Source organism: Pipistrellus hanaki (genome assembly GCF_964339955.1).
Source record: "Pipistrellus hanaki genome assembly, chromosome: 5".
In the NCBI taxonomy this organism is placed as follows: domain Eukaryota; kingdom Metazoa; phylum Chordata; class Mammalia; order Chiroptera; family Vespertilionidae; genus Pipistrellus; species Pipistrellus hanaki.
The window spans coordinates 18083050-18108654 of NC_140507.1; the positions used below are offsets into that span (position 1 = coordinate 18083050).

The 25605-nt window shown below is 38.7% G+C and overlaps 1 protein-coding gene across 4 annotated transcripts in view; it reads right to left on the reverse strand.

The window, feature by feature from the left end:
• Positions 1-577: 577 nt before the first annotated feature.
• Positions 578-25605, reverse strand: part of G3BP1 (G3BP stress granule assembly factor 1) — a 34843-nt gene continuing 9815 nt past the window's right edge. For all 4 annotated transcript variants that reach the window (XM_084884062.1, XM_084884060.1, XM_084884061.1 and 1 more), the window contains 11 exons: positions 21287-21399; positions 18977-19058; positions 16850-17023; positions 12101-12191; positions 11148-11241; positions 9473-9674; positions 8160-8261; positions 7844-7955; positions 7503-7631; positions 7086-7195; positions 578-1702 (listed from right to left, as the gene is read on the reverse strand). In XM_084884062.1, coding sequence (XP_084740188.1) covers positions 1496-1702; positions 7086-7195; positions 7503-7631; positions 7844-7955; positions 8160-8261; positions 9473-9674; positions 11148-11241; positions 12101-12191; positions 16850-17023; positions 18977-19058; positions 21287-21381 — 1398 coding nt within the window. In that variant the 5' untranslated portion in view covers positions 21382-21399 and the 3' untranslated portion in view covers positions 578-1495. The remainder of the gene's footprint in view (positions 1703-7085; positions 7196-7502; positions 7632-7843; positions 7956-8159; positions 8262-9472; positions 9675-11147; positions 11242-12100; positions 12192-16849; positions 17024-18976; positions 19059-21286; positions 21400-25605) is intronic.

Here is a 25605-nt window from a genome sequence, read left to right on the forward strand (position 1 = left end):
GACAGTGTCTTATATTAATTTTCTCTCCCAAAGTTGCCGCTAGGTCTTATTTTCAGGGGATGTCTTATTTTCGGGGAAACATGGTAGTAACAATGACATGATACTACACCAAGGCTTGCTTCACAAATGTGTGAACAAAACCTTCACCCAAGTCATACATTGCATTCAGCATACCATGTAAAACGAGTATTAGTCTACATTGCCAGATTAAATTTTCTTCCAGAAATATTTTAATAAAAATTGGCCATTTCAAATAAACAACTATTGCATGTCCATCCATAAAAGAGAACCAGTAACAAAATAGAAAATTTACCAAGTGGCTATGATTTAAAGGAAAAAGACTAGCAGACACTCAAGCATATCAGAAAGTCCAATATGAAAATCGCATTCCTTCTTGTGGGCTGATTAGAATTCTGGATACCAAAATAAAATGCTGAGCTATTTAGGTCAAAGAACCTCTACATAAGCACCCGTCCTCAAGGCATTCCAGTTTGAGACTCAATTTCAGACTACAGCATAACAAGTGAACAGAAGACGCACAGTGAAAGAGGGGTTCCACAATTCCCAACATACTCTGTGAACCTGAAAAAAAAAATCTAGATTTTTTATTATCATTTTTCTTTCAACAATTGCCAAGACCGGAATCAAAGATAAATAGAAGGCACAACAGTTTTGCTCTGGTTTTGTGTTATTCGGATTGTGGCGGGAGGGTGCTGTCTTTTTTTCTGTTGTTAACAAATACAAATTAAACATAAAAATAAATTCTACTCCAAAATAACCCCTAATAATTTAAGAAAAGTACATCAGTTGCATTCTAGACATTTAAAACCTATCTCACAATTTAAATTTCAACAGTAAGAAGAGTGGATTTTATAATTGTTTTGTGATCACATATCAAAAGAAAAAACTTCACTAACATCTTTTATTCAGTTTTTATCCATATCAGCGAGAATCAAAATTGTCAAATTTTCCAATGGCAGTTTCTCCACACCAGAAGGTAGTCATGACTCTCAAAGGAAACAATTTTGGGGGTTTTCCTGCCTTCAAAATGTTTATCAAATCCTGTATTTCTCAAAGGCTTTTGAAACATGTAGAAAATATGTAAGAAATATCCCACGAATGAAACATACCAAATGTCAGTAATAAGCGACACATTCCTTTGGGGAAATGGCTGTTTAAAAAAAAAAAAAATCCAGTCTGTATATGCAAAGTAAAGCAAGGAAATTCAGTCTTTTTTTTCTTTTCTTCTTTAAAAATCCATTTTTCCTAAAATATCATTCCACAAAATTGGAAGTGAAGGAATAAAAGGTGAGGAGAGAAAAGAGAAAGGGAGGGCACACACACCATTAACACAAAAAGTAAAATTGTACAAACTTAAGCAGTTTATAAGAGACCAGGGTCATACTGCAAGATACCAAAGGATGGTTGAAGAAATCACCATTCTGCAGGAACAGGGTTTGTACTGCTGCGTGAAGATCAATCAGCGAAGAGCAATTCACTGCCTTGGAGCAATTCCCCTTCCCATTCCAAATCCTGGTTTCTGCACCATGCCTCCGCGGGGAGGGCCTCTCATTCCGCCACCCAGCCCACCTCGAGGGCCTCCAGGTCCCCGCAGGCGGTTATCTCGCCGGTCTCCTTCCCGGGCAGCTCGATTCTTCTTCTCTTCCACATTCAGACGGACTTCACCCCTGAACATGATGGGCTGTAAGAGTCAAGGTGAGAAGACTTACACACAGTGCTGACCAGCGACCAACTGGCAAGGTTAAAACAAAGCTATTATACAGAACCAGCAGCTTACAAATCACCTACGTCTCACAGTTCAGTTTTACTTGTAAATGCAGAATACATAATGTTCCCATTAACAAAAACATAGAAAGGTGATCTGGTATGCAGGAGTATGCAGGCAAGTTCAAAAATGTCCATTTAAACAGCATAGGAGCACAAGTAACTCTTTAATTGTACTTTATTAAAGTAGATCTCATTTTCCCAAAGAATTACATAAGTAGAATATTTCATCTTCGCTATGAATTTCAAGGCTTAGAATAAAACCCCATCACCAAATGTGGAAGATTGTGCTGCACATGTTTATACAAAATACATAAACATCTCAAAAGCATTAATTTTATCTAAATACTAGTGTAACCAAACACAGATTAGTGCACACTGAAAGGAAATTAATGAGAAGAAATTAATTAGGAGAAATATTTAATATCGCTATTCGTGTCTTGCTAATGAAAAGAAAATAGGGCCGAAACCAGTTTGGCTCAGTGGAAAGAGCATTGGCCTGCGGACTGAAAGGTCCCGGGTTTGATTCCGGTCAAGGGCATGTACCTTGGTTGCGGGCACATCCCCAGTGGGGGGTGTGCAAGAGGCAGCTGATCGATGATTCTCTCTCATCGATGTTTCTAACTCTCTATCCCTCTCTCTTCCTCTCTGTAAAATATATTTTTAAAAAAAAAAAAAAAGGAAAAAAATAGGATTCTACCAAGTCTCCTACCTAACTACTCTAGGACTTCTGTTAAGGATCAAATGAGATGTGGCATGGGAAAACGCTTTACAAACATTTGGTTAAACTGTAAAATGTTTGCACCCAGCTATAAAGCAAGTCTCCTGGGCTGAAGAAACTCCAAGGAGGCTAATCTCTAGGGAGAGGAAGCCGGGTACTGCAATATTACTTATGTTACCATAGCCACCGTTTCCAGGCTGGGCTGGGCTGTGGGCCGCATTTGGCGCCATGAGGTCTTAGCAGCGTTGGCTGCAATTTGGTGGGGTGTCACTCCAGGGTGGTGGTAGGCCTGTGTCCCATTGGGGGAAGCCAAGTGTTGGGTTTGTCCGGGACAGGTCCTTGGTGTCTCTTATTTTTAAATGGCCAGTGCACATTATGGCAGCTCCTGTGTTGAGCGTCTGTCCCCTCAGAGTCAATGCGTCAGTTACCCATAGGACTGACCAACACTTAGCCTTTTATATAAAATTTTCACAAAATGCTATTTGCCTTAGAATTCTGAAAATACTGAGGACAATAAAGGTAACATTATCTTATTAAAAGGAAATATATACACGCTAAGTCTTTGGCTTTCCTTTTCACTCAATAGAGCTAAAGTAGGAGCAAAGTGTTACTCCAGATTCTAATGAATTCAATATACACATTTCATTAGCAATCTTGTTTGCTGAAATATTTTTAAAAATAAATATCTAACAGTACTTGCTCTGCAGATATGTGTTCTATATACTTCACATGTATATAGACTTCACATGACTCTCATTTGACCGTCAAAACACTCGAAGGGTTGTTGTTATACCTATTTTAGGGGCCAGCAAACTAAGGGCCAGGAAGGTTGAGAAACCCTCACCTCATGGGCCACAGCATTAGTGAGTGATGGGAGAGGACTGTAAACCAAGCCATCTGGACTGGAAAGTATAAGCTTTGAACCACTATGCTACACAATAGCATGTCAAATACCATGGTCATGAGGCTTATATAAGCTACTTCTATACTCATAAAAAATTACTGAAGGGATTTCTACCAATACAGTAAGATGAGGGAAAAATCAAAACACATTTGAAGTTCCCAAACTACAAAGACATAATCTGAAAGTATAAAGTTAAAAAAAGGCTTTTCTGAATTCTAATTTATACTTTAAATTCTGATTAAACATATATTTATATTTGTACATTTATATTTTAACACTTAAGATAAATAACAAATACTTTTATATAAAACACTTCACACGCAATCTGAAGCACTGGTTCCAAGCAACCTTCTAGATACAATGGGAAAATAAAATCTATTAAAGTCTGAAAGATTAAAGGACAGAGGTTTGCGCTGGGATATTTTGAAACATAGTTATAGGAAACATCACTGGGAGTTATACGGTAGAAGCAATCTGAATGAAAAGGTATCAGACATACGACCCTTTCCTGAGACAATTTAAATCAAACTATTCTTATACATAAAGACACCCTTGCTTACACACATTCATTAAAAGAAACAAATCCCTATCTTGGGCAATTAACTAGGAAGCCAGTTATCAAGTCTGACATCCTTTGGCCCACGGGGAATATCATACCCTGCAAGGCGGGGGAGAGGAATCATTTTTCTGCTCAAGGCCAGTTGGGTATTTATAACATCGTTCACAGGCCATACAAAATTACCAACTTATAGCCGAAACCGGTTTGGCTCAGTGGTAGAGCGTCAGTCTGCGGACTGAAAGGTCCCAGGTTCGATTCCGGTCAAGGGCATGTACATTGGTTGTGGGCACATTCCCGGTAGAGGGTGTGCAAGAGGCAGCTGGTCGATGTTTCTCTCTCATCGACCTTTCTAGCTCTCTCTCTCCCTTCCTCTCTGTAAAAAATCAATAAAATATATATATATTTTTTAAATTACCAACTTATAAATCAGGCTGCTATATTTAGTCAAAAATTTAATTTACTCACCCCTAATGTCTTGGCAGAGCCAAACCAATAATTTTGCGGGCCTTATACAGCCCACGAGCCAAATATTCCCCACCCCTGCTGTAAGGAAACAAAGAATTAAAGGCTGCACCACTAGACCTATTGTATGCTCAATGATGGATTTAGCCACAAAGACTACTGGTGATTTCTACCCTGTTTCCCCGAAAATAAGACAGTGTCTTATATTAATTTTTTCTCCCAAAGTTGTGCTATGTCTTATTTTCAGGGGATGTCTTATCTTTCCATGCGCTAGGTCTTATTTTCAGAGGATGTCTTATTTTCGGGAAAACAAGATAGGTTCAATATTCTGTGGCCTTGTTGAGATAATAAGCTAGTTTTCTCACTTCTCAAAGTTATGCAGGAGATGCTTTACAAAATAGAAGACTCAATGTACACATCTCACTGGCACTCAAGATAATGTACACCTAGAAGTTAAGGCTCACATAATATTATGACTACATCAAACTTTGCAGCATATAGCCATTAACATTCTGGAGAACCTCTGGGAAATAATGATGTACAACATTCCTATTACATGGTTAATAAAACTTGTAGTTTTAATTTGCAGAGATTGAAAGCAGATTTTTGGTTGCCAGAGGCTGGGTAGAGAGGATAAGGGAAGAGACTGCTTAATGGGTAAGGGACTTACTATTGATGAAAATGTTTGAACTTTTTTTTGTGTATGTTTTTATCTGATTTCTTCCCTTTTTTTTTATTTCAGAGAGGAAGGGAGAGGATGAGAGATAAACATCAATGATGAGAATCTGACTGGCTGCCTCCTGCACGCCCTCTACTAAGGATAGAGCCTGCAACATGAGCATGTGCCCTTAACCGGAATCAAACCCGACACCCTTCAGTCCACAGGCTGATGCTCAACCCATTAAGCCAAACTAGCTAGAGCTGATGAAAATGTTTTGAAAGTAGATAGGTGTTAATAAATGTTACTGTACTATAATAAAGTTATAGGGGGTATCTTGTAAATTATATAAATGTCTAACCACTATACTGCACACCTCATATTGAATGTCAATTATAATAGTAATAATTTTTTAAAAGAAACAAACAAGCCTTAGCTGGTTTGGCTCAGTGGATAGAGTATTGGCCTGTGGACTGAGGGGTCCCAGGTTCAATTCCGGTCAGGGGCACATGCCCCGGTTGTGGGATTGATTCCCAGTGTGGGGCGTGCAGGAGGAAGCCAATCAATGATTCCCTCTCATCACTGATGTTTCAATCTCGCTTTCCCTTCATCTCTGAAATCAATAAAAATACATTTAAAAATAAGTAAATAAAGATAAAACTAAGATGAGCCAGTGTGGCTCAGGTGGTTCAGCATTGCTCCGTGCACCAAAAGGTTGATGATTTTAAGGTTGGTGGTTCGATTCACCATCAGAGCACATGCCTGGGTTGTTGGCTGGATCCCCAGGAGGGGGCCTTCAGGAAGCAGCTGATCAATGTTCCTTTCAAACATTGATGTTTCTCTTTCTCGCTCTCCCTCTACTTTTCTCTCTCTCTAAAAATCAATAAAAATATTTTTTAAGTAAGACTAGTTTTGTGAATTTTACCTCAAATTTTAAAAAGTGATGTTTATAAGTTCCCATACCCATCTCAGAAAGTTAACAATTATCTTTGTTCTTCTCTACTACCGTGTTTCCCCGAAAATAAGACACCCTCTGAAAATAAGACCTAGCACATGGAAAGACAAGACATCCCCTGAAAATAAGACCTAGCGCAACTTTGGGAGAAAAAATTAATATAAGACGCTTCTTATTTTCGGGGAAACAGGGTACTGGTGCTACAAAAAGTATTTTTTGCTACTAATGAAAGATGTAGGGGAAGGGAAAAGTTCTTTAGAACTATACAGACAATTCCGTTTCTACAAATCCCTCTGTAATTAGACTAACAGTGATTTTTAAAAAAATATTTTTTTATTGATTTCAGAGAGGAAAAGAGGGAGAAACATTAATGATGAGAGAGAACCACTGATCGGCTGAGTGCCTCCTGCACACCCCACACTGGGTATTGAGCCCACAAGCCTGGCATGGGCCCTAAAGGGAAATAAACTCAGGAACCCTTCAGTCCACAGGCTGACAATCTATCCACTGAGTCAAACTGGCTAGGGCAGACTAACAGAATTTTAGTAAAAGTGGTTTCAGGTAATGTGACTCCAAACCCAGACAATTTATACAATAAAAGGCAAAGCTCCTCCTAGTTATAACCAGGCAGCAGTTTTATTCCAAGACTACCCAGGGTAAACAGGCTGGGTAGTCTTGGAATAAAAGACTCTTAAGCTATCTTAGCTAAAAGGCTCTTAAGCTATCTTAGCTAAATGCAACATTGCATTTCATGTTCTACACCAGAAGCCAGCCACCACCAAGAAAAGGAATTTGCATAACTCTCAGTGAATCGGGAATTATTCTCATCATTCACTTATTGAAAAACTAAGTTATTTAGACAGAAGCTTTGTTTTTCTAAACTCTCAGGCAGTTCCTCTGATACAAAGGGTTCAACATCATAGAATATATTACCCAAACGTGTTGGAATAAATTGCATTTTATATATCAGACATAGTTATAAGTATAAATATTCCAAGAGCCAACACACATGCTTATAAACAAACAAAAAAAGATGCTTACCCTGTTGCTAAGAACCTTTTGGACAGGCTCAGAATCATCAAACACAACGAAACCAAAATTGGGTAATTTCCCACCACTGTTAATGCGCAGCTCCACCACATTCCCATAACCTGAAAGTGAAATACAAATTCTCAAATAACTTATTAGGACATTTCTTTTAAATACGCGCACACTGCCAATATGACATGGCTACAGAGTACATGAAATGTGGCTTGTTCAAGATAAGACATGCATTAAGGGTAAAAACATATGACTCTGAAGACTGGGAATAGAAAAATGTATACTATCTCTTACATATTTTTATATGTTAAAAAACAGCTTACTTTGTGTTAAATAATTACATATATGGCTCATCTTCTATTTCTATTGAGCAGTGCTGCATTAGATGAATCTAGTGTTTAAAACTCAATCACTTACTTTGAAAGAAATCTTTAAGCTCTGATTTGTCGACCTCATGAGGCAGATTGCCAATGAAGAGTTGGTGACTGTCAGGGTGTCTCACGATTCTTCGGGGTTCAACATCACCTTGCTCACCAGCCTCACGGACTTAAGAGAAAACAAAAGCAACAAGGGAAGACACCTTTCAGTAACTATACCATACAAGTGTTTTCTCTTTACCCTAAATACAGGTAATTCCAACTCTCAGGTAATATTTTAAATCTAAGAAAATATTGAGTACAACCCTCCCCCCCCAAAAAAACACAAGGCACCCACATCAAAATCCCCCAAACTAGAAAGTCATCCTTCTGAGCTCTTACTCGGTCTAGGTCCCCTCTGGGGAGGAATATTTATCCGTTGTTCTCGAACTCTTTGATCCCTCTGAGGCCTCTGCGGTGGAATCTGAGATTCAGGCTTAGACTCTGGGCGAGGCTGAAACATTTGTAAGTTAACTTTTGTGTAAAAACAAAGCATGCTTACTTTTTTCTTGTGAGGTTTCTTAGCTAACAATAAGGTTTAAACGAGAACATGACAATTCTCTCTCACACACAAAAATCATTAGAAACTATCTTTTACCCTTCTCCTCTGGTCTTAAAATAGATTCGCCTTAATATGCAAGCTGAATTAGAAATTTACCTGTGAAGCTGGTACTTTAACAACATGAGGTGGTATCCCAGTAACTGGAACAGCACCACTGGGTGGAAGGTTCTTACTGGTCACAGATGCCCAAGAAAATGTCTAAAATAACAAACACCAATACCAGCTAATTATACCATATATTAAAGCCATTAGTTGTTGATTTCTTGTACATGATATATGAGTCATATTTTCATAGGCAGGGTAGTTTATAAGTATCTTGAGATTACCCTCCCCCCTACCCATTTACAGATTTAGTACTAAAATTTCTTAGAAATGCTAAGATACAAACACTGACCCAATGTTATCAACTTTAGAATTATCTTAAACCCTTTTTCTATCCATATAAAAATCACCAAATCCTGTTATTTAACTCATTTCTTTCTAATTATCTTCTTTCCGTTTCCATTGCCATATCCCAAGTCCAAAATATCATTCATTTTCTCTCTCTCCAGAATTAATACAACAGCCACCTAACAAATGATCATTCTTTCTCAATCCAATCAACCTACTTTTCTACCTGCAAGGCACTAAAAACATATTTCTTCACAGAGTACCAAATGCAAAGGTTCTAGGAGTTCAGTTATCATCATCCTGATGTGGCAGGAGTTACTGAAAAGTTTCAATATTTTGAAATCAGGTTTCTCATCAGGAAAGTAGTTACATTTCAACAGTTTGCTTCTACTCCTACCATAAAGTTATCCTCAATTATATTTCATCAAAAAAGGGAGGAAAATCTATTGTGTTAGATTTTTTTTGAAGACACATAACTACTTGTTTATTATAATAAACTGCAATTTAAAAGATGAAGTGTTAAAAAGATGAGGGGTTGTTGATATGGTGATAAAATAACACCTGAAATTTCTGGTACAAAAAGTACTCAAGATTCCTTAGATGGGAAAGAAAAGTTACTTTTGATTTTTTTTTTTTTAATATATTTTATTGATTTTTTACAGAGAGGAAGGGAGAGACATAGAGAGCCAGAAATGTCGATGCGAGAGAAACATCAACCAGCCGCCTCTTGCACATCCAGTAGGGGATGTGCCCGCAGCCAACGTACATGCCCTTCACCGGAATCAAACCCGGGACCTTTCAGTCCGCAGACCAACGCTCTGCCACTGAGCCAAACCGGTTTCGGCTACTTTTGATTTTTTTATAAAGCAATATGTATCCCTTATCTAAAAGCATAGCTCAATGTGTAAGAAATTTCCCTGAGCCACCAATATGAAAATGCACATACAGAAGTCAACTAAGCATAACCAGAGAGAGATTTAAAAAGTAAATGAGGATAAAAATAAAGACATGCTACACACCCTCAAGTCTTCCTGCGCTGTCTGAGCGATGTCTGTGGGTGCTGGGGAAGAACTCTTCTGAGCATCCTCAGGAGCAGTTTCCTCCAATACTGGCTCACACTTCTCCTCTTGGATTTCAGATACAGGTTCTTGCTCCGGTTCTGGTTCAGGATCAGGCTCAGGTTCAGCAACAGGTTCCTCTAAATGTTCTTCCAAGTCATTGCTTTCACAGAAAAATTTGAGAACTATCATTCTGCCTACACTGATTTAGCAAAAAATCCCCAAGTATTTATTAACTATAGAGACCTGAACCAAAAAAAAAAAAAGTAAGAAATATATGTCTGAGTATTAAGGCAATTTTTAAGAAAAACACTCAATGAATCCAGCCAGTGTGGCTCCCGTGGTTGAGTGTCAACCTATGAATCAGGAGGTCACAGTTCAATTCCCAAGTTGCAGGCTCAATCCCCAGAGGCTGGGGTGGGGGTGGGAAGGGGTGTGCAGAAGCAGCCAATCAATAATTCTCTCTCATAACTGATCTATCTCTCTCTCTCTCTCTCTCTCTCTCTCTCTGTCTCTCTCTCTCTCTCCCCCTCTCCCTTCCCCTCTGAAATTATTAAAATATTTATTTTTAAAAACAAACAGAAAAGGACTCAATGAGCAAACCTTAACTACAATTAGATTGGCTCAATTCTCATAAGCAAATGCATAAAAATGGATCAAAACTAGTATTACAATTTTCCAATCACACAACTCTAATAGGTTATGAAGAGGGGGCAAGGGTAGTTGAGCTGAACAATAGATAATTTGTTTTGTAGGATGAAAAGTTCCCAGAAATGTGTTGTACAACCATGTGCATATAGTTTTCACTACTATACATTACACTTAAAATGGTTAAGAAGGTAAATTTTGTTATGTGATTTTACCACACAAATAAAACCTCATAATAAAATAGGTAAAAAAGACATTAGTTATGATTCAGAATAATAGTTCTTTAACTTTCACATAAATTAGTTTGTTAAAGCTGTAGGTGTTTTCTCCCCTGAAATTCTAACTCAGTAGGTTTGTGGTAGAATAAGTCATTTTCAACCAGCAACGCAGGTGAGTACTGTGATAAGTTCATCAGTGCACCTTAAGAAACATATGAAAATATCCTTTAAGCACTGAATATTAACATTACTGGTATCACGTGGGAACACAAATATTGTAGTAATTTCTATTCCTATCGAACACATTTCTGTTCTGGTTGCAGATTTTAAAAAAACACATAAGATACCGTAGCACATTTATTGTCTCAGTTAATTATTGATATTCTTTACTGCTACAAATCATGTCTGAATTTCTATTTATGCCTAATCTCTAAACAAGTCCTAGTAACTTTATAGCCATCCTCTTCCCCAAAGCAATTAATGCAGTGGTTTGCTAGGATGTATCCAACTCTTTTATACTTCTGCCCAGAAAAAAACTTAGCCAAAAAGCAACTGGTAGGTACTATTTAAATAGTCCTTATAATGCAAAGTATATTGAACACATTATAGACTTTTGGAAGCTCAAAGGTACCAAAAGTAAAACCTTTCTGTTGGGAAATTATCACCATTTCCGGAGGTAATTCTGAGATTACATGACTGCCCTCTAACAAAGGGAAAGACCAAACAACCCCAATTCTCAAGCAGTTCTGGACAGAAAAGGTTTTCCTTACCTGACAGTCTGATCATAGAAAGTTCCACCATCATCAGGTACCACTTCTGGTGTTTGCTGTCTTTCTTCAGGTTCCTCTACTTCTTCCTCAGATTCTAAGTGAGAAAAGAAACGTGAAGCACTTTGTGCTTACTTAATTCACAAATAAATTCTCTTGCACAATGTTCATCATAATAAAAAAGGGAGACTTAAAAAAGCAGATATATATTTAAAAAGTCAAGAAAATAAGGCAATTTAGTAAAATCATAGCAAAGGTTTTAAGGACACTGTAGTGTCGGGTTAAGAATATGGAATCTGAAGTCATATTGCCAGTAATCCAATACAGACTGTACCACCAAAGCAGCAATATGCCATCGGGAAAATTACCTGTCTTTATTGCAGTGCCCTAATCTATTAAATGGGAACAACAGTGCCTAAAATACTTATCTAAAAGGCTATAGGATTACATAATAAATATAAAGCACTTAGAATCCTCTCAGCCATACAGAAATTATGAGACAATTCTCCATATGTCTCTTGTGTCTCTACACATCTTAGAATTGAGGCAATGGCTATCCTTTGTTCCATACTATCTTTTAAGAACATTTACAGAGCTAACAACTTCAGAAAACAGTGTCTCCTTCCAGATACAAAGGCAGGCATGTTTATTGTCCATTCTGAAAGATCTGTATTCCCTAAACTTAAGGTTCCATTCTTATAATGCATCTCATTACAATGCAGGTATCATTTGGACTTCAATGTTCTGTGGCAATTGTGACAAAAAAAAAAAATGCTACTTATTTTTGCTATCTACTTCTATTTTTGCCTATCTACTTCTGACTTCTACTAATATTCATACATCTTGATAATTTCAAGTTGTTAATGAAAAATACAGAGTATAATGAAAACATTTATGAAACCCATATTCTTTCAGGTCAATTAATGCCATCAAAAAAATTTAGGCAAGTAACTTACCCTCCTGAGGTTCAGTGACAAAGCCACCAAAGACCTCATCTTGGTATCTGAAGATATCGTTGTGAACGTAGAACTTATTTGCAACAGAGCCCTGCAACACCAACAAAAAGTTTTTACTTACACAGCAGACTTTTAAAAAACCAAATCTCCCTACACTGGCAGTTCTCAACTAAAGGCATTATTGCCCCGCCAAGGACCTACTTGGCAATACCTGCAGGCATTTCAGTTCTCACATGGGGAGTGCAACTGACAACTGAATAGAGGACAGGGATGCTGCTAAGCATCCTTCAATGCACAGAACAGCCAGCCATAACAAAGACTTATTGGCCTGAAATATTAACTGTGCCAAGGTTGTAAAACCCTATTCTATATTATGGCTGCTAAAAACAACACTCAAATACATGGCTTGCTGTTTTAATTTTTTAAATTATAAGAAAAAGTTTATTTAGAAAGCTACATAGGTAGAAGTGAGCCAGCTGGACTGCATAAGCTCAAGAATCAAGTTACAGAGGCAGGAAGAGCCCTTAGAGCTTAGGAGAAAGAAAGGCAAAGGTAATGTGCCTGCGGGGAAATGGGGGAAGAGTGGAGGGAGTGGAGAAGGGGAAGGGAAAGGCGCTGGCATGCTCCCAAGTGAGAGAGCCGCAAATATATGGTTTGCTTTACATACGAACAGCTGGATGGCCAAAATGTGATAAAGCTTTAAGGATGTTAAGATGCCACAGCCCTCATCTCAAATCATTTCTTGAACAACAAATACCTATTGCCAACTTCAGCAGATATTTTAAATTCCCTAATTCTATACCCAAGACTATTGATATAAGCACTCAAGAGTGGGTGCTGAAAAAGTTTGCCTACTAGATTAAGATACTCGAGTCTAAATTCAACTATGTCAACTACTATTCAACCTCTAAGACTGTTTCCTCATCTCTAAAAACATATTCCTTAGAGCTTTCAGTATTAAATGAGATAGACGTTCGCTTTTTTTTTTTTTTTTTTTTAATATATTTTACTGATTTTTTACAGAGAGGAAGGGAGAGAGAGATAGAGCCTCCTATCATTTTACTGTTTGAACATAAAATAATTCAGGGGTCAACTAGAATTAACAAGGAATCAACAAGAAATGATAAGGGATCAACAAGAAATAAAGAATACATTGTCTGAAATAAAAAATAATATACAGAGTCCTAAAAACAGAATGGAAGATAGCAAGAATCAAGTCAAAGATTTGGAACATAAAGAGCCAGAAGGCACTCCTCTGCATGAGCAAGAAGGCAAGAGAATCCAGAAAATTGAAGATAACGTAAGAAACCTCTGGGACAACTTCAAGAGAACCAACATCAGAATTATGGGGGTCCCAGAAGATGAGAGCGAGCAAGATATCGAAAACATACTGAAAGAAATAGTGACAGAAAACTTCCCCCACTGGTGAAAGAATTAGACTTACAAGTCCAGGAAGCACACAGAACTCCAAACAAAAGGAATCCAAAGAGGACCACACCAAGACAAATCATAATTAAAATGTCAAGAGCAAAAGACAAAGAGAGAATATAAAAAGCAGCAAGAGAAAAGCAGGTAGTTACCTATAAAGGAGCACCCATACGATTGTCAGCTGATTTCTCAACAGAAACCATGCAGGCCAGATGGGAATGGCAAGAAATATTCAAGATGATGAATAGTAAGAACCTACAGCCAAAGATAATCTACCCAGCCAAGCTATCACTCAGATTCGAAGGTCAGATAAAGAGCTTCACTAATAAAAAAAAGCTAAAGGTGTTCATCACCACCAAACCAGAATTATATGAATTGCTAAAGGGGGTTCTTTGAGAAGAGAAAGTAAATAAAGAAAAAATTATGAACAACAAATACGTAACTATCAACAAGTGAATCTAAAAACCAAGAAAATTAAAAAAAAAAAATCCGATGAACAATATTAACTGTTGAATATAATAGAATCAGGTATGGAAGGGGAGTGACTGATGATTCTTGGGGTAAAGGGGAGAGGGGGATGTGGGAAGAGACTGAACATAAACTGTGCACCTATGGATGAGGACAATGGGGGGTGGGGAAAGGGCAGAGGGTGGGGTGGGAACCTGGTGGAGGAGAGCAATTGGGGGGGAGGGGGGGAGAGAAGAGGAACATTTGTAATATGAACAATAGCCGGGACCGGTTTGGCTCAATGGATAGAGCGTCGGCTTTGGGACTGAAAGGTCCCGAGTTCGATTCTGGTCAAGGGCATGTAACTTGGTTGCGGGCATATCCCCAGTAGGGGGTGTGCAAGAGTCACCTGATCGATGACTCTCTCTCATTGATGTTTCTGACTCTCTAACTCTCTCCCTTCCTCTCTGTACAAAATCAATAATATATTTTTTTTAAAAAGAAATTAAAAAAATAAATAAATAAATAAATAATATGAACAATAAAAATTTATTAAAAGGAAAAAAAACCTAGTACAGAAGTTTGATGAAGAACAGGGTATTTGGCCCTAACTGGTTTGGCTCAGTGAACAGAGCATTGGGCTGAGGACTGGAAGGGTCCTGGGTTCGATTCTGGTCAAGAGTTCATGCCTGGGCCGAAACCGGTTTGGCTCAGTGGTAGAGTGTGGGCCTGCGGACTGAAAGGTCCCAGGTTCTATTCCGGTCAAGGGCATATACCTTGGTTGCGGGCACATCCCCAGTGGGGGGGGGGCGGGGGGGGCAAGAGGCAGCTGATCGACGTTTCTAGCTCTCTAACTCTCTCCCTTCCTCTCTGTAAAAAATCAATAAAATATATTTAAAAAAAAAAAAAAAAAGAGTTCATGCCTGGGTTACGGGCTCTAGTGCGGAGGGGGGGGGGGGAGGGGTGGTGCTGCAGAAGGCAGCCAATCAATGATTCTCATCACTGATATTTCTCCCCCCCCCCCGTCCCCGCCTTCCTTTCTGAAATGAATAAAAATAATTTTTAAAAAAGATATTTGCAGTCTCAAAAGAACCACGCACAATCTACACTAATAAAAGAGAAACATGCAAAGTAACTATCACTCTGCTATACCCACAAGCCACACCCACCAGCCAATCAGGAGCAATGCAAATTAACCCAACCAAGGTGGCAGCCAGCCACAGAGCTGAAGCAGGCAGGGGGTTTGGGTTGCCCCAGCAATGGAGGAAGCCAAGCTTCCCAACCTGGCCAGCCCTGGCCTCAGCTCAAGGCTACAAAGTTTCAATTATAGAAGATAAATATATCCTAGATACTTGCTTCCAGCTGGTCCTGGCCTCTGCTCAAGGAGGTGCTGGGGGGGGGGGGGGGGGTAAGGAGGGGCTGGGACCTTGGGTCACAGTGTGTGTGTGTGTGTGTGTGTGTGTGTGTGTGTGTGAGAGAGAGAGAGAGAGAGAGAGAGAGAGAGAGAGATCAGGCCATCAGGGTGATAGGACAGCAGGGGCCATTGGGCTTCAGCAGACACCCAGGGGAGCCAATTGGGGGTGAGCAGGCTGTCAGTGGGGGGTGGACAGTTTGTGGAGTGAGCAGGCCAGCAGGGGGGTAGTTGGGGGTGAACAGGACACTGGGAAGGGAAGATGGGGGTGAGCATGTGAGGTGGGGCAGTTGGGGGTGAGCAGGCTGGCAGGTAGAGTGGTTATGGGCATCAGAGTGGTTAGGGAAGATCAGACAGGAAGGCAGGTGAGCAGCTGGAACCAGCAGTCCTGGATTGTGAGAGGGATGTCCAACTGTCGGTTTAGGCCCGATCCCTGTAAACCAGCAGGACATCCTTCAAGGGGTCCCAGATTAGAGAGGGTGCAGGCCGGGCTGAGGAATATCCCATCACTCATGCACAAATTTCATGCACCGGGTCACTAGTTTATTTATAAATGAGCAAAGTAAAACATCTGAGTGGTGAAACCTGTTGACCATCGCCTTAAGTGGCAAAAGTTAACATCACTAAGAGGATTAAAGGAAATCAAGAGCCTCCCTAATATGAGGCAATAAAGAACCTCTGTGTATAACTTTAATCTAATCACAAGTATCAGACAATTCAAACTGAGGCATTTTACAAAGTAACTTGATCATACTCTTCCAAAATGTCAATTCCAACAAAAAACAAAAAATTAAAAAGTAAACTAAAGAGCCGAAACTTGTTTGGCTCAGTGGTTAGAGCATCAACCTGCAGACTGAATCGATTCCGGTCAAGGGCATGTACCTTGGTTGTGGCACAACCCGATGGGGGGTGTGCAGGAGGCGGCTGATCGGTGTCTCTCTCTCATTGATGTCTAAGTCTCTATTTCTCTAACTCTCCCTTCCTCTGTTAAAAAAATCAATAAAATATATTTGAAAAAAAAAAAAAAAAAGTAAGCTAAAGAGACATCAAAGCTATACACAATGTGCATTCCTATACTCAATCTTGGGTTGAGGAGGTGGATGAGGATTATAAAAAGGACATTATTGGGAAGATAACCAAAATTTAAATATGGACTATAGATTAATAGCTATATTATATTAATATTTCATGAATTTGATAACTATACTATGGTTATGAAATGCTCACTTAAGTATTTGAAGATGACTAGGCATATCTCTAACTTACTATCAAATGGTTTAGAATATAATATGATAGGTTAATAGAAAAAAGAATTTAAATGTACGGACAAGTGTTAACAGTGGCTCTAGGTAAGAAGTATGTAGGAGTTATTGTACTGTTGTTATAACTCTTCTTTAAAATGAAAATTTCAAAATGAAATTTTTTTTAAGAGATGCACAACCATTCACTTTTTTTTTTCATACCTCAGGAGCAAGGACAAATGTCTGCATGAATCTCCTCAAAGCCTGGTTGTTATTGGAGAGCAATCCCATCACCTGGACCACTACACCATCATTCAAAGTGGCATGAGCATCAACATGGCGAATCTTAGTGTGGCAATTGGTGAAGTTTTGTGACATCACTTTCCTATGGATTTCCTAAGGAATGAAAGCATAGGTTAATGCCTTAAAACTTACACAATCTCCAACATCAAAAAATTTCCCACATAACACAAGTAAAGAGAATTTACATGTTTAAATTACAAACCAAACGGTTTGGTTCAGTGGATAGAGCTTTGGCCTGCGGACTTAAATTAAGGGTCCCAGGTTCAGAGGCAGCTGATCCATATTTCTCTCTCATCGATGTTTCTAACTCTCTATCCCTCTTCCTTCCTCTCTATCTCAATAAGATATATACTTTTTTTAAAATTACAAACTATACAGACCCTATTCTGATTTGTCTTTTTTTTTAATATGTAAACAGCTTGAGCCAAACTGATGACATATGCCAGGCAGCAAGATGTCAAGTGCTCCCCCATAATTTGCTTTAATATAGTATCTTAGAGGCCCAGTGCACAAAATGCTTGCATTGGGGAGAGGTGAAGAAGGAAGAGGGGGTCCCTCAGCCTGGCCTGAGCCCCCTTACAGTCCAGGACCCTTCACTCCTTACCTCTTGGCTCGCTGCTCCTTAGCACTGCTGCAGAAGTTGGAGAGGCTCCCCACACCACCACAGAATGCCATAAGCCCATTTTCTGGCTGAGTGGGGGCTGACCGCCAAGGGGCAGCTCCTGCGTTGAGCATCTGCCCCCTGGTGGTCAATATGCAACAAAGCAACCAGTCATTCTGCCATAAAGGTCACTTAGGCTTTGAGTATATAGATTAGATTCCTCGTGACCACCCAGCCTTCTAAATTATTGTCTTGAACAAACGTAAAAATATTTACAGCCCTTGCCGGTTTAGCTCAGTGGATAGAGCATAAGCCTGGGGACTAAAGGGTCCTAGGTTTGATTCTGGTTAAGGGCAAATGCCCAGTTGCCCAGTGAGGAGCATGCAGAAGGCAATCAATGATCTTTCTCATCACTGATGTTTCTCTCTCCCTCCCTCCCTCCTTTCCTCTAAAATCAATAAAAATAGTTTTAAAAAAATATGTAAAGTTTATAATAGATGACCCCATGCTAAAACCAATCATCTCATATATTAACCTGTTAACCGAGCGGGACCTATAAATACATCAAACATAAACAATATCGGGAACGGGTAGGACGTATGAATACATCCTTGAAATATATGTTGCGCCCCGAGAGGGACGGTATATATTTTTTGTAATCTTTTTTTTTTCTTAAATATTTTATTGATTTTTTACAGAGAGGAAGGAAAGAAGAGGGATAGAGTTAGAAATATCGATGAGATGAGAAATATCGATCAGCTGCCTCTTGCACACCCCCCACTGGGGATGTGCCAGCAACCAAGGTACATGCCCTTGACTGGAATCGAACCCGGGACCTTTAGGTCCGAAGGCCGACGCTCTATCCACTGAGCCACACCGGTTTCGGCTATTTTTTTTGTAATTTTTATCGTTGTTTGTAAAATTTATAATTTTTTAATTCGACGTGTCCATTTATTTTTGTCGGTATTCTTTTCTATTTTTTTTTGTAATTTTGTATTTTCCTTTGTGCTTTATATATATAAATAAATGAATATATATATATATATACACACACACACACACACACACATATATATATTTTTTTTTTCCATTTATTTTCATTAAGTATAAATTTAAAAAATAATATGAAATTACATCCTCCGGACGTGAAGTACTGACACGTCCTAATGAAAGAGTATGCGCCCATTACAGGTTGCAACATTAAAAAGGGAACTCCCCGGTTAACAGGTTAAAAAACTTCACAATATATAATACAAAATGAGCAATGTGACATCATAAGCATTTCAATTACTGTATTAACCAAACAGTTATTAAATACCTCAATTTTTTGAAACGACATATTTGATCTCTCAGTATCAGCAAATCTAATTAAGTATGCATCTACTTCAATTTTAGGGATTATTTTCTAGCTGCTAAACCACCTACATAAAGCTTGGCATGCTTACTTTCTGTCCATAGACTGCATCTGCTGGCTTTCCATTTGAATCCAATCCCCCGTGGACATAAGAAGAGTTCTTTCCATAAAACCTGTCAAACAGAAATATAATTTACTTGTCATCTTCCTAAGAACAGGTAATAATTTTTCATGTTTGGTATCTAACTGCCTCAGCGGCAGATTCTTGGAAGCAAGAATGTGCTTTCTTTTTCATTTTTGTATACAATCATAGACCATCCCCTCCATGTCAGTAAACACTGCTGGATGGGAATGAATTTGTTCAATGAGGTGAACACTTATATTACAAGTCACACCTTCCAGGTTTCAGAGTAGGATGATCATGTTGAGAAGGATCTTGGAGTTAATGTCAGGAAAGGCACTTAAAACAAAAGTCCCTGCTTTCACTCAAGAAGAAATTAGGCAGTTTTTAAATAGATGAGGACATCTATACTCTCCCTAGACTTGGATAGTCCTTTTATATCCAAGAATGCAGGTGAGAAATTCCCATTAAACTCATCATGCAAGTGTGTTTTAGTAGTCTTTAGTAATGTTTGCTGATGCACTACAAGTTGTAGATTTTAATTTCCATAGCTTTTTCATTTTTCTCTATCCTTGACTGCTGTGTCTCATTACAATACTATACTGGATCAGGAAAGTCATCCCACGGTTAACCACCCTATAAGGATTTCTTAATATCTGTACTTTATATAAATAATTTTTCACAAATGAGTCCATTATGTGCCATTCTACATCTTGACTCTACCTCCCCCACCCCCTAAAGGGGAAAGATCTGAGCCCACAAGACCCCAAGTATACCTTATAATTGTTAGTTATTTAAAAAGTTGCACGTCAGCCAGTGAAATCAATTCACTGCTGGTAAGCCACTGTTCCTATCTCAGAAATAAAATGTGAAGAAAAAGGATGTCTTAGAATCAATAAATGTCAATATTGATAAGAAATATATGAATGTACTTGGTTAGTTTCCTTCAACTCCTGCTTCTTAAATTCAAATTTACCTAACTTCTAAGTGTACAGAATGAAATTTTGACCTAAAACACAACAAAAGGCCCAGCCCGTGTTGCTCAGTCATTGAGGGTGGACCCATGTACCAAGAGTGGTTGACAATTTGATTCTTGGCGAGGGCACATGCCCGGGTTTTGGGCTTGATCTCCTGCGAGGGGCATGCAGGAGGCAGCCAATTGATGTTATCTCTCATTGATGTTTCTATCTCCCTTTCCTTTCCTCTGTCTCTAAAAATATTAAAAATAAATAAATAAAAAAATAAAAAAGCCGAAACTGGTTTGGCTCAGTGGACAGAGGTCCCAGGTTCGATTCCGGTCAAGGGCATGTGCCTTGGTTGTGGGCACATCCCTAGTAGGGGCTGTGCAAGAGGCAGCTGATCGATGATTCTCTCTCATCGATGTTTCTAACTCTCTGTCCCTCTCTCTTCCCCTCTCTGAAAAATCAAGAAAATATATATTTTTTTTAAAATCCTTAAAATTATTAGCATGGTTTTACTTCCATGTTTATTTCATGTTTTGATTTATAACAAGTATGTATTTCCACTAAAAAGAGGCCCTAATTTTTAAAAGCATAGAAATACTAAGAAGCAACCAATTGATATGTCTCTCTCAAGTTGTTTCTATCACTCTCTAGTACCCCGCCTCCCTTATTTCACTCTCTTTAGAAATAAATGGAAAAAAATATCCTTGGATGACGATTAAAAAATTATCAATATGCTAGGGGCCTGGTGCACAAATTATGCACAGGTGGGGTCCCTCAGCCTAACTGATGATCGAAGCCTATTGGGAGGCTAGGTAGGGGGAGGGGCTGCGGGAGACTGATTGGACAGGGGCAGAGGGGTCATAGGAGGTTGGCAGCCTGGCACCCCAATTGGGGCCATGGGGGGTGATTGCTGGCCGGGGGGAGGAACTGCAAGAGGTGGCACTAAACTGCCCATTTTGGTTAATGCCCGCAGGCTATGCCAAGGACCCCACTGGTGCACAAATCCATGCACCGGGCCTCTAGGAATATTTGTATATCCTATTTAAAATGGTATCATTTTAACAACCACAATTTATTGGCACTTATATAAAGCACCATTAGACATTCTGACTTGGGGTGATAAGCACACAATACAATATACAGATGATGTACTGTAGAATTATATACCGGAAACCCATATAATTTCATTAACCCATATCACCCCAATAAATTCAATGAAAAGAAAGCACTGTTATGCAACAACCCTACAGGTGAATAAGAGAATTTAAAGGGTAAATAACCACATACTAAAAAACAGCATTTGAAGAACTTTTACCTGTGCAGCATGTCTGGGGCCTGGTTCAGCAGAGTGTAATACTGTCTCACGAATTCCCGCCCGACCAGCAGGGGACTAGGCTTCTCCATAACCATTGCTTTGGTCAATTCAACCTGGAAAAAAAACAACAGTTAAATTTGTTCAACCGGAAAGATCAAGTACAAAAGGAAAAAGTAGCAGGGGAGAAGATAATCATTTAGCTAAAACCAACTCAAAAGTAAAGACAAGATTACTTCAGAAATTCTTGGTTTTAAAAAGAAATAATTACCGGTATTATAAAAACAAAACACACACAGACCAGGTGATATTTTATACATTGAAATTTATTGTAATCAGAGAAATACTGGGGGGGGGGGATCACTATAAAGAATTAATTCATTGCCCTAAGCAGTTTGGCTCAGTGGATAGAGCATTGGCCTACAGACTGAAGGGTCCTAGGGTCCCAGGTTCGGTTTGGTCAAAGGCATGTATTTTGGTTGAGGGCACAGCTCCAATAAGGGGTGTGCAGGAGGCAGCTGATCGATGTTTTATCTCTCCCATTGATGTTTCTAACTCTCTATCCCTCTCCCTTCCTCTCTGTAAAAAAAAATTAATACAATATAATTCATCATTATTCCCAATATTCAATTTTTTAACTGAATATAAGAAACTCAAAGACATATATTTCCATCCCACCGCAATTTTCCAAATTAATTTAACCCAGAGTATTCGAGTTATAAAATATAAACATATTCTTATTTATGGAACTATTTCATTTGAGGATGATAAAATCAAATAAATACAGCTTAAGACATATGGGCACATACTATCACATTTTTAATCAAACTAAGTCAGAGAAATATTTGGTATCTTTAAAAACAAATTCTAAATATGCTCAATTTATTCTATAATGGGACCAAAAACAATCTAAAAATAATGTGGGTAAAAAAAGTTAAGATGTTTTTACTCAACAAAATAATCCCTATCACCTCAAAATTATCATTATGATTTAAAGTTAGTACCTTTGAGCATTAAGAAAGGCACATGACAGATACTAAGTCCTCAATTATTGTCAGTTATTATTTTAAAAGAACTTTAAGGATATTATTTTCTAATCATTCTACTGTACATCTGAAACTAATACAAAGTAAAATTGAAAGTAAACTGTTATTGAAAAAAATTTCAAGCCGAAACCAGTTTGGCTTAGTGGTAGAGAGCGTCGGTCTGCGAACTGAAAGGCTCAGCCCCCAGTGGGGGGAGGTGGGGGTGCCTGCAAGAGGCAGCCAATCAAAGTTTCCCTCTCATCATTGATGTTTCTGTCTCTCTTCCTCTCCCTTTCTCTCTGAAATTTACATATAATACATTAAAAATAAAAAACCTAAATAAAAAAACAGATAGGCAAAGCGGACTGAGTTTGGTTTGTCAATTCATGAATAAGCAGTTTGTGGAGATATATTTATCCTCACCCACTCCATTTCCTCATTTTTTTTTCCTTTTCCTTTTTTTTAAACTTTATTTTTAGTGTTGACATTACAATGTCCTCATCCTTATTATTCTTAAATCTGTCCCACTTACTTGTTTCACAAGAATGTAAGAAATTAGTTGAAGGCCTGTTCTGCATTTTCCCCAAATTACAGCCACTATGAAATAGCTTCCCAGTCATACTGAAGAGTAATTTGCCTGCAGCCATGGTTATGAGGTTATCAGTAATAAGAATCTGGATCCCAAATCTTAAACTAATAAACTTAAAGTAGACTAACCTGAGGCAGAATGTGAAATTGCTGTATTTTTTCCCCTGGCTTTTGGTCCAGAAAAAGATAATTCCAGATGTTTTACTGATCCTAGATTCTTCAGTACTTACACAGATACAGTTGGATATTAAAGGTTCTTAATAGTCACCTAGCTATAATTTCTGAGTTCTAAGATTTCCCATTACTTACTTAGACCAGAGCGACTACACTTTATATAGTAGAGTTCCTATATAAATTTTCCTTTCTTTTTTTTTTTTTTTTTTAAATATATATTTTATTGATTTTACACAGAGAGGAACTGAGAGGGACAGAGAGTTAGAAACATCCATGAGAGAGAAACATCGACCAGCTGCCTCTTGCACACCCCCAGCTGGGATGTGCCTGCAACTAAGGTACATGCCCTTGACCGGAATCGAACCTGGGACCTTTCAGTCCGCAGGCCGACGCTCTATCCACTGAGCCAAACCGGTCCCGGCTAAATTTTCCTTTCTTAAAAGGTCTTAGCTTCTCACACTAGCTGGTTTGGCTCAGTTAATAGAGCATCAACCTGCAGACCAAAGGGTCCTGGGTTCAATTCCAGTCAAGGGCAATTCCTTGGTTGTAGGCTCCGCCCTGGCCCTGGTCAGGAGTCCTGCAGAAGGCAACCAATGGATTCTTCTCTCATATCAATGTTCCTGTCCTTCCCTCTCTCACTTCCATTCTTGCTTTAAAAAGAAAAAGAAAAAGAAAAAAAAATCAATGGAAAAATATCTTCAGGTTGAGAATTAACAAAAATAATCCTATATAATATAGAGGTAATATTTAAATTGACCATCATTCCAACATACAAGATGGCAGCCCCCATGTGGACCCAAGATGGCCACAAGATAGCCAGCAGAAGAAGGTAGTTGGGAGGGACCAGGCCTGCAGGGGAGGGCAGTGTGGTCCCATTAAAATGAAAGCTTTGGCTCTTGAAGTCTCTCCTTTAAGCACTTCTATAATAAACATTGAACAATGAACCCAAGGGAAACTAACAGTATTTAAAAATAATATTCTTGGCAATTATTTCTCAATAAAACTGGGAGGAAAATTATCTCCATGTGACTAAAATATATATTTTAGTAGAAAGCAACTATATTGCTTCACTGTTCAAAAAAGGGGCTGATTTCAAAATTAAAATATCAAAGGCTGCCGAAACTGGTTTGGCTCAGTGGTAGAGCATTGTTGTTCTGCGGACTGAGGTGTCAGGTTCGATTCCGGTCAAGGGCATGTACGTTGGTTGTGGGCATATACCCAATGGGGGGTCTGCAAGAGGCGGCTGATCGGTGTTTCTCTCCCGACGTTTCTATCTCTCTACCTTCCTCTCTATAAAAAAATCAATAAAATGTATTTTTTTTAAAGTGGAAAAAAAAGAAGAAAAAAAGAAACCATCAACAAAACAGTAAAAATGCCCACTGCATGGGAAAACACATTGACCAATGTTATTTCCAATAAGGGTTTAATCTCCAATATTTACAGGGAACTCATACAACTTAACAAAAGGAAAATAAACAATCCAATCAAAAAATGGGCAAAGGACCTTAATAGACACTTTTCGAAAGAGGACATTCAAAAAGCCAAGAGACACATGAAACATGCTCAAAGTCATTAATTATCCAAGACATATAAATCAAAACAACAAGGAGGTACCACCTCACACCTGTCAGAATGACTATCATCAACAAATCAACAAATGACCAGTGCTGGAGAGGATGTGGAGAAAAAGAAACCCTCCTTCACTGCTGATGGGAATGTAGCTGGTGTAGCCATTGTGGAAAACAGTATAGCGTTTCCGCAAAAATGGAACTACCATATGACCCAGTAATCCCACTTCTAGGAATATATCCCAAGAAAACAGAAACACCAATCAAGAAGAATACATACACCCATATGTTCATAGCATCACAATTTACAAGGGCTAAGATTTGGAAACAGCCTAAGTGCCCATCAGCAGATGAGTGAATTAGAAAACTATGGTACATCATACAATGGAATACTACACTGCTATAAAGAAGGAATTCTTAACATTTGCAGCAGTATGGATGGAAAGGAGAGCATTATGCTTAGTGAAATAGGCCAGGCAGTGAAAGAAAAATACCACATGATCTCACTCATTTATGGATGATAAACATTACAACCGAATGAATAAAAAGATAGATACAGAGGCAGAGAAGCATGGAACAGACTGTCAAATTATAGCTGGAAGGCTGGGGAGTGTTGGGAGTGGCGGGGAAGGTTAGAGATCAACCGAAGGACTTATATGCATGCATATAAGCATAACCAATATACACAAGACACTGGGGGGGTGGAGTGAAGGCATGTGCAGGGGAGGCCAGGACAAGGTCAATGGGGTTAAAAATAAGACATATGTACTACTATTTGTAATACTTTAAAGAATTTTTTTTAAGATTTTTTAAAATATATTTTATTGATTTTTTACAGAGAGGAAGGGAGAGAGCTAGAGAGCTAGAAACGTCAATGAGAGAGAAACATCGACCAACTGCCTCTTGCACACCCCCTACTGGGGATGTGCCCACAACCAACGTACATGCCCCTGACTGGAATAGAACC